This window comes from Symphodus melops (assembly GCF_947650265.1).
Source record: "Symphodus melops genome assembly, chromosome: 11".
NCBI lineage: Eukaryota > Metazoa > Chordata > Actinopteri > Labriformes > Labridae > Symphodus > Symphodus melops.
Genome location: NC_136701.1, coordinates 22,512,903 through 22,527,273, shown reverse-complemented (window position 1 = coordinate 22,527,273; position 14,371 = coordinate 22,512,903). Strand labels below are relative to the sequence as shown.

At 39.4% G+C, this 14,371-nt stretch overlaps 1 protein-coding gene across 1 annotated transcript; it reads left to right on the top strand.

The window, feature by feature from the left end:
• The first annotated feature begins 703 nt into the window (after positions 1-703).
• On the top strand, positions 704-7,109 carry zw10 (zw10 kinetochore protein). Its single transcript, XM_079356526.1, has 16 exons — positions 704-921; positions 1,517-1,651; positions 1,794-1,895; positions 2,385-2,462; positions 2,858-3,017; positions 3,234-3,386; positions 3,680-3,877; positions 4,083-4,219; positions 4,367-4,549; positions 4,766-4,995; positions 5,155-5,226; positions 5,313-5,482; positions 5,716-5,846; positions 5,930-6,061; positions 6,255-6,457; positions 6,883-7,109. Exons 1-16 carry the CDS (start codon positions 817-819, stop codon positions 7,001-7,003), a joined length of 2,310 nt encoding a protein of 769 aa, XP_079212652.1. The 5' UTR covers positions 704-816; the 3' UTR covers positions 7,004-7,109.
• The last annotated feature ends 7,262 nt before the right edge of the window (positions 7,110-14,371 follow it).

Below are 14,371 nucleotides of genomic sequence, written 5' to 3'. Positions count from 1 at the left end.
CTCTACAACCGTCAGTAAAAAGGAAGAGGCTTCTGCTGAAATTTAGCAGAAAGGATGATGTGCTTTAAACTGAGGTTAGGATATTGAGGTCTGGCCAGTTACTCAGAGGTAACTGGTAAACATCTAATCGGTTTACATCTGTACATATAGTTCTGTTTATATCTGTTCGCTACTGTATAATATATGTCTGTTTGCATCTTTAGTCCATCACTGTCCTCTTATACCTTCTTTTGTATCTAACTTTGTAAATGTGTATTTTGTAGTTACATCTTGACACTTTATTCTTTGATAACACTTTATTTTTGGTTAAACTTTTAGTACAGCTGCACTGTCGTCCATTTACTGCTCTGTATGCCCTTGAATTGCCCACCGGGAACAAATAAAGGTTTTTGAAATTAAATTGAATCTTGATGGTCTGTGTCAGTGTGGGAAGGGGGAAACAGTCCGACATGTAGTCTATGTTTGTTTGTGGTAATTATAAGACTGAAAGAAGCCAGTTATTCAGGGAGTTATCTGACTTGGGATTCTCAACTTTCTCATTTAAGTCTGTGGAAATAAAGTTCTTCTTTCTTACACTCTAGAGGCCTTTATCATAAGATATGAAATAATTATATACTCCTAGACTGTGGACGGAAGCATTACACTCTAGAGTGTACGGCTTGCCGGAAATCCAACAGAAGAAGAAGAACAAAGGGGCGGAGCATCAGCTGCCGACACCTCGGAGCCAATCAGAGCAGCTGGCGGGTCTCCGCTTGTTGTTGTGCTGAGCTGTCACAGTATCTAGTAAAATATTGTAACGTTTCTAAATCCTGCAGCATGGCGTCGTTTGTGACTGAAGTGCTCGCCAGCTCCGGAAAACTAGAGAAAGAAGATCTGTCCTGTAAAATAAGCAAAATGTCGCGAAAGGTGGAGGATGCGAAGGTAACCCGCTCGCGAGCTAGCATAACATGAGCTAACTATGCTAAGCAAAGTTTGAACTAGCCTGAGCCGTTAGCGAAGTATAAACTCAAAGTGTTAAAATGTGATAAAGTCAATTAGAGCCAACCAAAGTGTGGGTTATCCATCTATTTAACTACAGTTTGTTACGCCTAGGGAGACTTATAACTAGTAATGTGTGGTTCAGATACTTGCGATGACATCTGACAACGTGGCTGTTTTTATTTTAGTACAAACACAAAATAAACATTTTATTTAATTTTACCGAGACCCGCGTTATCTCTGGGTTTTGCTGTTAGGATGGTCTAAATCATTCTTCATTTCTAAAGCACATTTAAAACAACCTAGGTTGACCAAAGTGCTGCAGAAAGCAGAAAAACACACAATAAAAGAAAAACACAATAAAAAATACAATAAATAGCATCAACAGCGTAGTTAAAACTCACATATTTACAGATGGTGGGGGGGTTATTGTGTACATATTGCAGTAGATTTACAGCAGACATCCCCTGGGTTTAAAATGAAGTGTTTGACTCTTTATGGAGTTATTTTTAAACCTTTGTTATTCATGTGTTCACAGGAAGAAGTGTGCGACATGATCAACAAGAGGTACAGTGACTTCCTCCCGAGTCTGCAAGGATCTGAAGAGTTAATGACGCAGGTTGAAGAGGTCTCCAAAGAAATGGATATCCTTAAAAACTGCATTGAAACTGAGGTTTGTTTGTGTTTGTGTTAAAAGTAAAGCAGTGCTTTAGATTTATCCCCTGCAATAAAAGATAATCAGACTAATTCAATTCTGCCTACATTTGTAATAACTGATTTTTTTAAGCGTGTTGTGTTTGTGTATTGGATCACAGGTTCAACAGAATATCCACGTGGCTGTCGATGAATACGCAAAACTTAAGCAGCAGTTGGAGAAAAACACTATCATAATAACGATGCTCGGACACCTAAAAGAGGTAAAAACAATGTTTCAGTGGATAAGTGTTTAGTAAATGTCTAGCTGTCTATATTGTACAGGTAGACAAATAGTGGCACTTAAAATGAATGAATTTAAACCTTTATTGGGAATTTGTCTTGCATCTGAGAGCCTAAAAACATTTTACAAACAAAACAACAGGACAGCACAAAAAATAATTCAATCACATAAGTAAAAGAGGGATTTCAGTGGCAGGTTAAATAAAGTGCAGAGTGCCAAGTACATTCTGTATAATCGGAGCTTGTTAAGCAGCTGGATGCTGCAGGGTACAAATAACTTTTAGTCCTCATCCTGGTCACTCTGTCCCTGCGCCCTGAAGTCAAGAGTTCATACTCCACCCAAAGGGGGTGCAGAGGGTCAGCTGTGATCTTATTGGCTAAATGCATCGTGTACCAGCCTGCAGCACATTTGCTTATAAAATGTATATTTGAATGTTTTTGTGACTGTTTCTGTTCTCTGTGGGTCTCAGTTTCATAGTGCAAAAGAGGACTTCAACAAAGCTTTATTGGACAAGAAGTATGTTGATGCAGCCAATCACCTGGAAAGGGTGAGTGCTTCTGACGTCACACTGCATCACTCCGACTGTAAACTGGGATTAGGAAAGTAATCTAAACTTTTTACACACTAGCTATTTTTTTAGATTGGCTTTATATACGTATGTATATTAGGAAATCACTCACCTTGAAAAAAAATCAATGTTACTCAATGGTGTTTGTTCAGAATCAGATTTGGGTTTAGTATACATTTACACATACAATGAATTTACGTAGGTGGAAAACAATTAACAAGGGAAATAAAACAGTTGATCTTATCTCCACAAAGTGATGTATCTGTACTCTTACATTGCAGGGTCAACAAACTTTGATACTTTACAAATTAAACATGTACCGGTAATTATTCTAGAACATGATCAGTGAAAAGTCGTTTAAAAATGTGTCACAGGCGAGAGGTAGTGTGGACTCACTGAAGGGCTGGAAGACATCTCAGCTGCCCTTGCTCAGCGCTCTCAGCTCGGAGCTCACGGTGCAGAGAGAAAACTTAATTTACCATCTGGGAGATGAATGGAAGAGGCTCGTTATCTGGAAATTGCCGTCCTCGAAGGGTAAGACGTCAGAAAGTAGCCTACTCCCCAACATAACTGGATTAATAGTATTTTCATGTTGGTTCATGTCACACAAAACTCTCAGATAATTAACAGATATCCATCCTTCCTTTGTGCAAACTGATATTATTTATAAACTGGTATTTTACTTTTTTTTATTTCCTGTCTGAGTTTGGTTCATTAGTCGTGATTGTTGAATTTTTTTTTTACCACCAGAGCCAGCAGATCTGAAGTCTTTCCTGAAGGTAGAGCTGAACCTGACCTACGGTAGCAGCAAGGATGGTGAACCAACCCCCCCAGCGCTGTTGTGCTGCGTCCTGCAGGCTCTCGCCATCCAGGGAGACCTTCAGCACAAGATCAAACTCTTCAGTAAGAACAAGCAACACTGCTCAGTGATAAACACACAGCAATGTCCTGATTAAAAGAAGTGTTCAGACCTTATAGAGACTTTGAGTTAAAACAACTTTAAACAACACAACATGTATTGACTTGGGTATTGTTGAAATGAGAACTGCAGCTGGTCAGTTCTGTATTTGGACTGTATAAGGGACGTGCTGTTTTTACGCATGCATCTTTATTTATCCCGAAAGCTAGCCATCAAGCCCAATCTATCCAAAGGGAAAACCTGCTTCTTACCTGTCCTGGTTGTTGTTGTTCTTCAGGTCAGGTGCTGATAAAGACCATGCTGAAACCGCTGGTGGTGTACCCATCATTGTCAGTGAGGGTAACAGAGCAGCAGGGGGAGGGAATCATCCTGGCTCTACAGTGTCTGGACGAGAGCCAAGAAGAGAGATCATCCCCTTCACAGGTCTACAGCAAACTGCTCCTGGTGCTCAAGACGCTGCACTCACACCTGCTGGGTATATTCAACATTTCACTGTTTAACTCTCCAATCATGACTCCACAGGTCTTAAGTTGACACCAAAGAATTAAACGGAGTTAAACAGTAAGATGTGAAATAGCTGAATGTATTACCTGCTGTGCTTACGTCCATTTCTCTATGGCTCTAACATAACATGAGTTTGATAAAAGCAACACACATGTTTTTTGTTTTTTTCTCCCCAGACGTGTCTATTGGTGATAAAAAGTTGTCAGCCATCTTGGGAGAGCTGATTTGGGAGGAAATTTCCAAGTGCATCATCCATGAGTGTCTGCTCTACTCCATCCCCACCAACAGCAGCCAGCTGGATAAATACAACACTGTATGGAGATAACAGCAGTTTGTATACTATAACACACACGCACATCTGTCCAGCTGTTCTGGCTGATTATGTCCAAGTAGCCTTGGTTTCATTTAACACATGAACATAACACGTCGGTGGATTCATCTTTTCTTTTCTGTGTTTCAGGTGATCAAGGAAACTGAGGAGTTTGAGAAGTCTCTGAAGGAGATGGAGTTTCTGCAGGGTGATTCCACAGACCTGCTCAAGTATGCCAGGGATGTCAACTGTCACTTCGCCAGTAAAAAGTGCAAGGATGTCATCGTAGCAGCCCGCAAACTCATGACCTCTAAGATGCACAACACGGTCAAGGTGGGTGTGAGCTGGGGATTCGTCAACTTCAAACTAAACAAACAAACGTCATGTAGAAGCTGTAACACTTTTATTTTTTTTATTTTAAGTTAGCTGTTTTTGTAGTAGATATATACTGTTAGCCCAAGGAGAAAAAAGTTCTATTAATTAAACATCTCGATGTTTGGGAATCCGCCTGACGACATGTTTTCTTCCTGTGTGACAACATCCTGTTAGATCACACCAGACTACAAGCTGCGTCTCCCCAAGCTGCCTCCTCCTGCTTCAGAGGGGAAGGTCAAGGGGAAGTTGGAGGGAAGAAAGGAGGAGATGACCATCGAGAACTCGAAGCAGCTGTCTCCGTGGAGTCTGAGTCTGCCGGCGTGTCGCATCAGCGAGTCAGTGCAGCAGCTGATGGAGCTGGCACTCAACACGCTGTGTGAAGCTGTTGGAAGCTCTACACAATGGTACGTTCCAACATCTTCTGTATTTAAATACTTTGTGTTGAATCTCACCTTCTGAAGCTAAACCCATTGAGCTACTGTGATGTACATACTCCCTCTCCACTGTGCTTTTTATAAGACCTCCCTAAAATTAAAACCCAACTTTTAATTTCTCCCCTTCAGCGCGTTACAACTCTTCTTTACCGTCAGAAACATCTTTCAGCTGTTCTATGATGTCGTACCAACTTACCACAAGTAAGTGCGTCCCTCACATGTGACATACAGACGATCAGACAAACACAAGTTCTGTCAAGGTGTAATTGGTTCCCTCCCCCGATCAGGGAGAACCTGCTCAAGTTCCCTCACCTGGCTGCCATCCAGCACAACAACTGCATGTACCTGGCCCACCACCTGCTCACCTTGGGCCACCATTTCAGGGCTCACCTGCCACAGCCCCTCAGCGAGGGCGTAGCAACCTTTGTTGACATGGTGCCTGGATTCAGAAAACTAGGTAAACATTTCTGTTTGAGCTGTTTGAAACAATGCCTTTTAAATTTAGTGCTGAACTTCACGGCAAGCAAAAGCTAACTCCCAATGAATCCGCTGTTTGTTTTGTTGACATTTTGTTATCTTTACGTACCAGAATTTGACATTTTTTCTTCTAAAAACAAATGACACGACTTAAATCTACAGTTTTCCATGATGTTTGGTTTTTTTGAGTAACCCTTTTTTCCTTTCCTTCAGGTGCTCAGTGCTTCTTAGCCCAGATGAACGTCCAAAGAGCTGAGCTGCTCGAGCGACTCTCAACAGCTCACAACTTCTGCAACCTGGATGATGACGACAACTACATCGCAGCCAGTAAAGCAGTCCGACAGGTGAGAGCAAAGACCTTGAAATGCACTGTGATCTTTCTCGTGTTTCTCTTTCACACTATGACCCTCTGTTTACTTGATTTCAGGTCATCCATCAGCTGAAGCAGTTGGGCACAGTGTGGCAGGATGTCCTACCTGTTGGTATCTATTGTAAAGCTATGGGCAACCTCCTCAACACAGCCATCACAGAAGTCATTTCTAAAATCATGATGCTTGAGGTTTGTCTTTTCTTACACTTATACCAGTGCAGAGATGTTAGTGAAAATTCTATTCCCAAGTAAAGACAACATTGTTGTACTGTAAAGTGACCCAATCTTGATCTTGTTGATTATGCTTTATTTCACAGTTATTGTTTACTTAATAATGTTGACAGTCATTTAAAGATCTTCTCTCTCGCTTATAAACCTTCAGGATATTTCCTCAGAGGACGGGGAGCATCTCCACACTCTGTGCCAAACCATCATCGAGGAGTGTCCGCTGGTCTTCATCCCTCTGGCCGAGGAAAACAAAAACAAGAAATACCAGGAGGAAGTTCCTCTCTATGTGAAGAAGTGGGGCACGTTCAAGGAGCTGGTCATCGTGCTGCGAGCTAACCTGCAGGAAATCGTGGACAGGTACGAAAAAAAACTTAAAGGATACATAAACCGAAGATTACAGTGAAGTTATTTTGAGGTGCTTATGGTCACTGTTTTAGGTTAAAGTGACAAGAGAGCTGTTCCTTCTGTTTGTCTTTTCCCATTCATGATGTCATTTATTCAATTGTTGATTCAATTTTATAATTAAATCTGTTTTCACTTTATTTTGTGATATTTTCACCTGTGAAAATATTACTGAAAAATCTAAAAGATTGCAATTAGTTTTAAAAAATGTTTTAAAAGCAGAAGAGGTCAAAACAACCGTAACCTCACTTTTAGACTTCAGGGAGGGTTCAACTCTCGAAACAGACAAAGAAATAAGAAACATTATCGGCTATTGTGTCCTTTTAATCCGTGAGAAATCCTCCTTTCCATTATGCTCATTGTCTGTTTTGTCTCCACAGGTGGGCTGACAGTAAAGGGCCCCTGGCGTTGGAGTTTTCCAGTTCGGAGGTGAAGAATCTGATCCGAGCCCTGTTTCAGAATACAGAGAGACGAGCTGTGGCTCTGACCAAAATCAAATAGATACTCTGAGAAAAGTGACTGTCAGTATAATCCTAAAGCACTTTTTCCCTGTGAGGAAAATCCCTTCACTCATTTCCGTTCAATAAATGTACACATGGACATGTAAGTCTGTCACAGAGGATTGTTTGCCCTGTCTGATCGGGGTGCTGTCGCTGACGGTTTAAGCTGCTTCTAATCAATCTGTGAGATATCTTCCTTCTATGCATTCAGCCTGCAATTAGTCCCACAGAGATTACGCCAAGTCTTCTTTGCATCAGCATCCTGCAGCCTCCTTCCTATAGCTTTAAAGGTTATCCAATACAAAGCCATCTGTTGGCGTGTGACGTCGGATCTTTAGGGTTAACTTTGTTGTTAATCAAACTTCATCTCAACTTAAAGCTTTTCTGTTCTGATGCCACTTCAGGAGTTTCTGCGTCTGGACTAAAATGCCTCTAAATGTCTGTTTTTGTTTGTTTGATGCTTTTTTGCCTTTATTAGATAGGACAGTGGAGAGAGAGAGTGGGGAAGGACATAGGTCGGACTTGAACCCAGGCCTATATATACATACATATATACATATATTTGCCTCTTGTCTGCAATTTTCTGACAAAACACCCCATAATTTCTTACACCCTCGTAAAGAGGTTTTTATTTTACTAAACTGGTTTCCAGATTAAGTTGTGTTGACATCATGATGGCTGACTGGATTATTGTCACAGACAGCTTTTCTAGGAGTGGATGAACCATTAAACACTGCTCGGGTTTCAAGTTACTTTTTGGACGTCCAAGTGCAGATTTACATCTGTGTTTAGGTCAAGGTAACCAAACCTTTTCTTTATTAAACATAACCATAAAAAGGTTTACCTCCCAGCAACGAGTGAGAAGTGAACCCTAAGATTGACTGTTTAGGCGGGAACATTGAAAATACATCGTTCATGCTTAATGAATTTGTTCAGTATAACTTTTGTAACTTGAAGGTTTATTCAACATTTCCTTGTCATAAAAAAGTAATTCAGTTTGCATTATATAACACAACACAGGGCTTTCTTTAAAGACGTCTTTTACAACACGTTGAACTGAACTCTCCTCGAAAGTATTTATTACAAATAAAAAGACGATAAATGGAATTGACTTGTTTCATTATGACTTAGTTCTCAAAGGTTGAATATTTCTGCTTGATGTTAGCCCAGCGATCAGAAATGTCTTTGGACTGTGGGATGACACGAGTACCCGCAGAGAGTCCACATACAGAGGCTCTATTTAACCAACTTTCACAAACTCATATCCTCAAAAAGCAAAGTTTGAAATGTTGAAGTAAATCTTGAATTGTTAAACTATAGTAAAACTGAAAGACAAACATTGCATTTAATTGACTATTACATCTTTCTTATTTAGATTTTTTTTAAGTTGATATCGATCCAGAAGTCGTTGCTAATTCTAATCTCACAGAGGCCTCTCAGCCACCAAAGTTTTCATAGACGTCGACACCATCATCTCCTCCACCGTCGCCATTTTGCACCTGTGAAGAGGAAAACAAACTCAACATTTATGAATGTCCTGCAGCACATTCTATGCAACACAAGCTGTTTATTCCGTTTTTTAACTCACAGCATCATCATCCATCTGAGTCATTTTCTTCCCTGTGAAGACAAAAGGATTCACTCAAATATCCACGTTGTAAATACAAGTTGAACAAATGTTGATTTGAAAAATACATACGGTTTCTAACCTTCGGTTCTCATCCATATATTAACGGCCACAACGATTGTTATCTGTGCTGCTAAGCCCGCACAGACTATTATGAACTTTAAATAACCTGGAAATTAACAATAAAAAAAACTCAAATGATGCAGCTGAAAGAGAATTAGCTAGTGCTTTAACATAATGCAGAAAAAAAACCAGTCAATATTTCAGGAAGAGGCAGAGACGAGGATGTTCAAACAGACGTGTTCGTCTGACACATCATAAGAGAGATTCAAGACCTCTACCGGGTTTAGTTGAAGTGTCGTCCTCTGGGCTTCCTTTTCATTTTGTTCATTGTCACATACACATGAGGACGAAATTATTAGCCCCCCTATGAAAATTTCACTTTTATTTAAGTATTTCCCAAATGCTATTAAATAGAGCAAAGAATTTTTTACACAGCCTTTTTAAACATCCTAGTTTTATTTTGGATGATTACATTATTTTACTTTGCACAGAGAAATGAAATTATATCACAAAAACCAAAAACTACCTGGGTCAAAATTATTAGCCCCCTTAAGAACTGACCTTTTAAATGAGCCATAGAACAAAACACTGTTGTGCAATGATGTGCATTACCTTTGTACTGCTCAAAGCTTGTAAAATCAAGTTAAAATTGAGTATTATCTACCAATTTACAAACAGTATAAAAAGGTCAGTTGGGATTGAGCTGTCACTTGAGAAAGCATCATGGCAAAAACAAAAGAAATCAGTTTGGACCTGAGAAAAAGAATTGTTGATGCACACAAAGCAGGAGAAGGATATTCAAAGTTATCACAGCGATTCCAAGTGTCAAGAACTGGAGTGAGAGGTATCCTCAAGAAATTCAAAGAGACCAACACAGTACAGAACAAGCCTGGCAGAGGTAGGAAGCAAAAGATTTCAAAGACTCTGGAGAGGAAACTAGTGAGAGATGTGTCTAAAGACCCCAGAACAACTGCCAAGACACTAGTGAACGACTTAGCCAGGTCAGGAGTTGTAGTCTCAAAGAAGACAGTCACTAGAGCTCTGCACAGGAATGGACTGCGAGGTTGCAGACCAAGAAAAACTCCACTTCTGCAGAAGAGACACCTTCAAGCCAGACTGAAGTATGCTAAGGACAACCTGGAGAAAGATTATGCATACTGGAAGCATGTCCTTTGGTCAGATGAGACAAAACTAGAGCTCTTTGGCCATAGAGACATTGCCTATGTTTGGAGAAAGAAGGGAGAGGCGTATAACCCAAAGAACACCGTCCCTACAGTGAAACACGGTGGTGGGAGTATCATACTGTGGGGATGTTTCAGTGCGTCTGGAACTGGGAATCTCGTCAAAGTGGAAGGAATAATGAAGAAAGAAGGATATGTGAAGATTTTGAAAGAAAACCTCAAGCAGTCAGCAGCAAAACTGGGTCTGGGTCGTCGTCTGTTGTCTTCCAACACTTGGAATCGCTGTGATAACTTTCAATATCCTTCTCCTGCTTTGTGTGCATCAACAATTCTTTTTCTCAGGTCCAAACTGATGTCTTTTGTTTTTGCCATGATGCTTTCTCAAGTGACAGCTCAATCCCAACTGACCTTTTTATACTGTGTGTAAATTGGTAGATAATACTCAATTTTAACTTGATTTTACAAGCTTTGAGCATTACAAAGGTAATGCACATCATTGCACAACAGTGTTTTGTTCTATGGCTCATTTAAAAGGTCAGTTCTTAAGGGGGCTAATAATTTTGACCCAGGTAGTTTTTGGTTTTTGTGATATAATTTCATTTCTCTGTGCAAAGTAAAATAATGTAATCATCCAAAATAAAACTAGGATGTTTAAAAAGGCTGTGTAAAAAATTCTTTGCTCTATTTAATAGCATTTGGGAAATAATTAAATAAAAGTGAAATTTTCATGGGGGGGCTAATAATTTCGTCCTCATGTGTAAATGGGGAAAAACAAACAATAATCAAATAATCTTCTTTGCCAGCTGAAGTGAATCTTAACAACTAAAAGATATACCTGTTTCCTGACATGATGATTGCATGCTGATATTACTCAACAGTGTTTGTCCACTCTTATTGTCTGTCACGATGCAGAACAGCAACTCATCACAGTTTAACGCTGAATCAAAATAAGGAGTTTTAAATGTCACAGTGGCTGAGCATTTAGCCTGTGAGGTCTCCAAGTCATTCATACTTCCTTTATACAACCACTGTACTGTGTGCCAACACCTGCTGTCGTATGTGTCCACAGAGCAGGAAAATCTGGACTCATTTTTGGACATTTCTTCCTCAACTGGGGGAAACATTGTGAAGGAAAGGAAAGGGGAGTAACATTAACTTTCTTATTGTTATCATAATTATTGTGTTGTTGTTTTTTAGACATAGTTTGGGAGGTTATCTGTACTTACCTTCCAAAACAGACAGATCAACATGTTGTTCTCCTGATTTAAACTGCCTGCAAGTGTAACGACCAACATCCCACATATTCACCTCTGTAATTACCAGAGAACAGTTCGCTATGACTCTCAGCCTGCTGGATATCGAGGCTTCTTCACGGATATTTCCCTGTGTAACAAGCTCTAAACCTCCCAAATATCCCTGGCTGATAAGCCAAGAAGTCCCTTCACAGTTCTGCTGACTTTTTATCTCCTTTCCACAAGGCAAAGTGACTTCATCTCCCTCTCTGACAGTGAAGGACGGGATGTCTTCTCCAGTTACTGCTGCTGAATATGAGAGAAACAATTTGAAAAGATAAGAACGTGTTTCCATCACAAAATATTATTTAAGAATTCACTCAACATGTGATTAACGGAGTACAAAGCAAATCTGTATCTGTCGTCAACAAATGGAGGTTTCTTTCTCTCTCTTTGGTGTCTGTATGGTGTGTGTGTGTGTGTGTGTGTGTGTGTGTGTGTGTGTGTGTGTGTGTGTGTGTGTTACCTGTAAGCAGAAGCACCAGCATCACAAATAAAGACATTTTAATGCTTCTGAATTTGACAGGTCCTTCTTCTCTATCTCTGCCTCTAGTTGTTCTGCCCTTCAACAAGAAAGTTCCTGATTTAAGAGTTTCTTTTAAGGAACTTGAGCGACAGCATCCTGTGGTTACTGAGTGTAACTTGTTGCCCATGAGAATTTTAACCCACGATTCTTTTATCAGAGAGTCAGCTTATAGCAACCTAAAGAGAGACGTGTGTTCAAGACCAGTTTTCATCTTCAGAGACGTAAAGAATCTCCCAAGCATGCTGAAAATTAGTGCTCCAGATGTTCTAGAAAATCATTAAATTCAGCTGCATATTGCCAATATTTGAGTTTTAAAACACATTTTAATTTTGTTTACTATTCATATCAAATGCACAAACTGGGTTGTACCTCACAGTCAACTTCTCAGTGGCCTCCTAATAATGTGCATGTAAAGTTCCCCTGCACGGACATGGATAGTGTCACTGTGAGAGACACATAATTTAACGTTATTGTCATTAAAACGACAACAATAGTCGCAGGATAATGTGCAGTGTTGCTAGTCGAACAAGGGAAACAAGGGGGAGTAAAACAAAAAATTAAAATAACAGGTTAGCATGTCTGTAAATAAAACGGTGATTAGAAACCTATTATAACCGACAGAAAATCTGATTATTTCTTCCAGGTTCTGATCACTGAGGGGAAAAAGAATTTACTGGGAAGAATATTTTTGAAAGCTTTTCAAAGCTAAACTTTGGGTGACTATTGCTTGTTTGAGGCATCCATTTGCACAGTCATCTGGACAAAACAAAAACCTCAAATAAAAGAAAGGTCACTCGTGTGTGCCTGGAAAAATCCTCAAATAGTCTGTCAAGCACTTTTTTTTAAAAACTTGTTAGTTTTGTTCAGTTTCATTGCTTCCTTCAGCTGTTTTGGGGCGGCTGTGGGTGACACATCCACACCGCACCTTGACACATCGGACACCTCACACGCTGACACTTTGATATCTTATCTTGTCTTATATTTCTGCATTTTTCTGTAAATATGTCCAAAGACTTTTTTATTTTTTTTTATTGCATGACTTACATTTCACTGCACGCATCAGCATGTGACAAATTAAAATCTTGACTCAACATACTAACAACTGCATTGACTGAACTTTATTGTCAAACATGGTCTGAAATATGTCTCTCTTCACCGTGTCTCCATGTGCGACATAAAATAAATACAAAGATATAAAGACATAAACATTTGACCCAAACATTCAAACACCAAACAAACGTTCAGAGGCCTTAAACTTGCTTTGATCTGGGATTCAGCTCCACATTCAGTATTAAAATTGACTGTTGAACAAAAGATTGTGTTCAGTCTGACCTTCTTATAACGTGGGACCCTACATCTCCAGTTTGATGGTATATATGACATATATTCTAACAGGATTTTATAACGCCATAAAAAGGTTCAGATCTCAAGAAAACAATCGGGGATGTTTTACTATATCGAAGGAAAAAGGAATAAAATGTAAGGATGCTTAGAACTTCCATAGAGAGTGTGGTTTGGGTCTTTGTCACATAATCTGCAGGACTGCTAACATTAGGTGCTTTGGACTGAGCATGGTCAGTGATTGATTCAGAGGGAGGAGACAAATAACGGGACAGTTTAACAGCAGCTCCTTATTTTCCCCTTCATGTGATCTGATGGCTTCAACATGGAAGTCACATCTCAGCAGCAGTTGTACGCATGTTGAGGTACGTAGTTTTTTTTTATCTTCTTTTAATTTTGTTTTTCAAATATTATACTGAGTTAGACATTTCAGACCAAATTCATTCAAATGTATTTATTTTCTGGACTTGGAAAACAAATAAATGATCTGAATTATCTTTAAGGACACAGAATAAAAATCACTTTAATATATATATTTTTTTTCTTTAAGTTTATACGTGTATGTATTGACACTACAATGGTGCAATAATAATAGAAAATTAAGAGGCAGTGTACCCGCTTTCTAAGATGAACTTTCCAGGAAAATAACGACAGAAAACTGAGGAACAGTGTTTAATGGGTTTTTTTGTCACCTTGTGTGGTGATGATTCAGAAACTTGTTCACGTTGTCTGTTACTTTGGATACATTATTTTAACATACAGCAGAGGTGACACCACAGGTTTGGAGAATTTCAATACTTCACTTTCAGTAGGCCTGGATTAAATTATTTCACTTTGACTTTGATGATAACAACATACTTTTTATGCATGTGGGAAAATCAAATCCAGAGATTCCTCAAATTAAATCCACGCCTGAGCCTTAGCTGTGACGGTCTATGATGACGTGCCAAAAATAAATCCTGCAATCATTCTATTGAGCATAACATGAGGTCTGAAGTGGGCTGATCAGTGTCTCAGTCACTGCAAGGATTTCTTATACATGTCGGGATTACCAGTAATCCTCGAAAATAATCTGAGAAACACTAAAGAACATTGTGGATTGGAGAAGATTACAGACTGTATTTACCAGAAGGCTTAGAGTGAGTATTGTACAGATGTGGACAAATGAACTGTGGACAATTCCCTTGTCTATTGGGAACATGTTATAGAAGTGGTGTGCATACTGTACCACAACAACCATGTCATCAAGAAACTATGTTGTTAAAAACTGACAGAGTAAATGTATTGCCTTGACAGAAGCAAACCTTGACGGGTGAACGAAATCTTGAGAACAACAGCA

Bases quoted from the DNA above. Each gene is read 5' to 3' on its own strand.
- zw10 (XM_079356526.1), top strand. From the start codon at position 817: ATGGCGTCGTTTGTGACTGAAGTGCTCGCCAGCTCCGGAAAACTAGAG. The intron at 2,463-2,857 runs GTGAGTGCTTCT...AATGTGTCACAG, and splicing joins CAGCCAATCACCTGGAAAGG to GCGAGAGGTAGTGTGGACTC. The intron at 6,062-6,254 runs GTTTGTCTTTTC...ATAAACCTTCAG, and splicing joins CTAAAATCATGATGCTTGAG to GATATTTCCTCAGAGGACGG.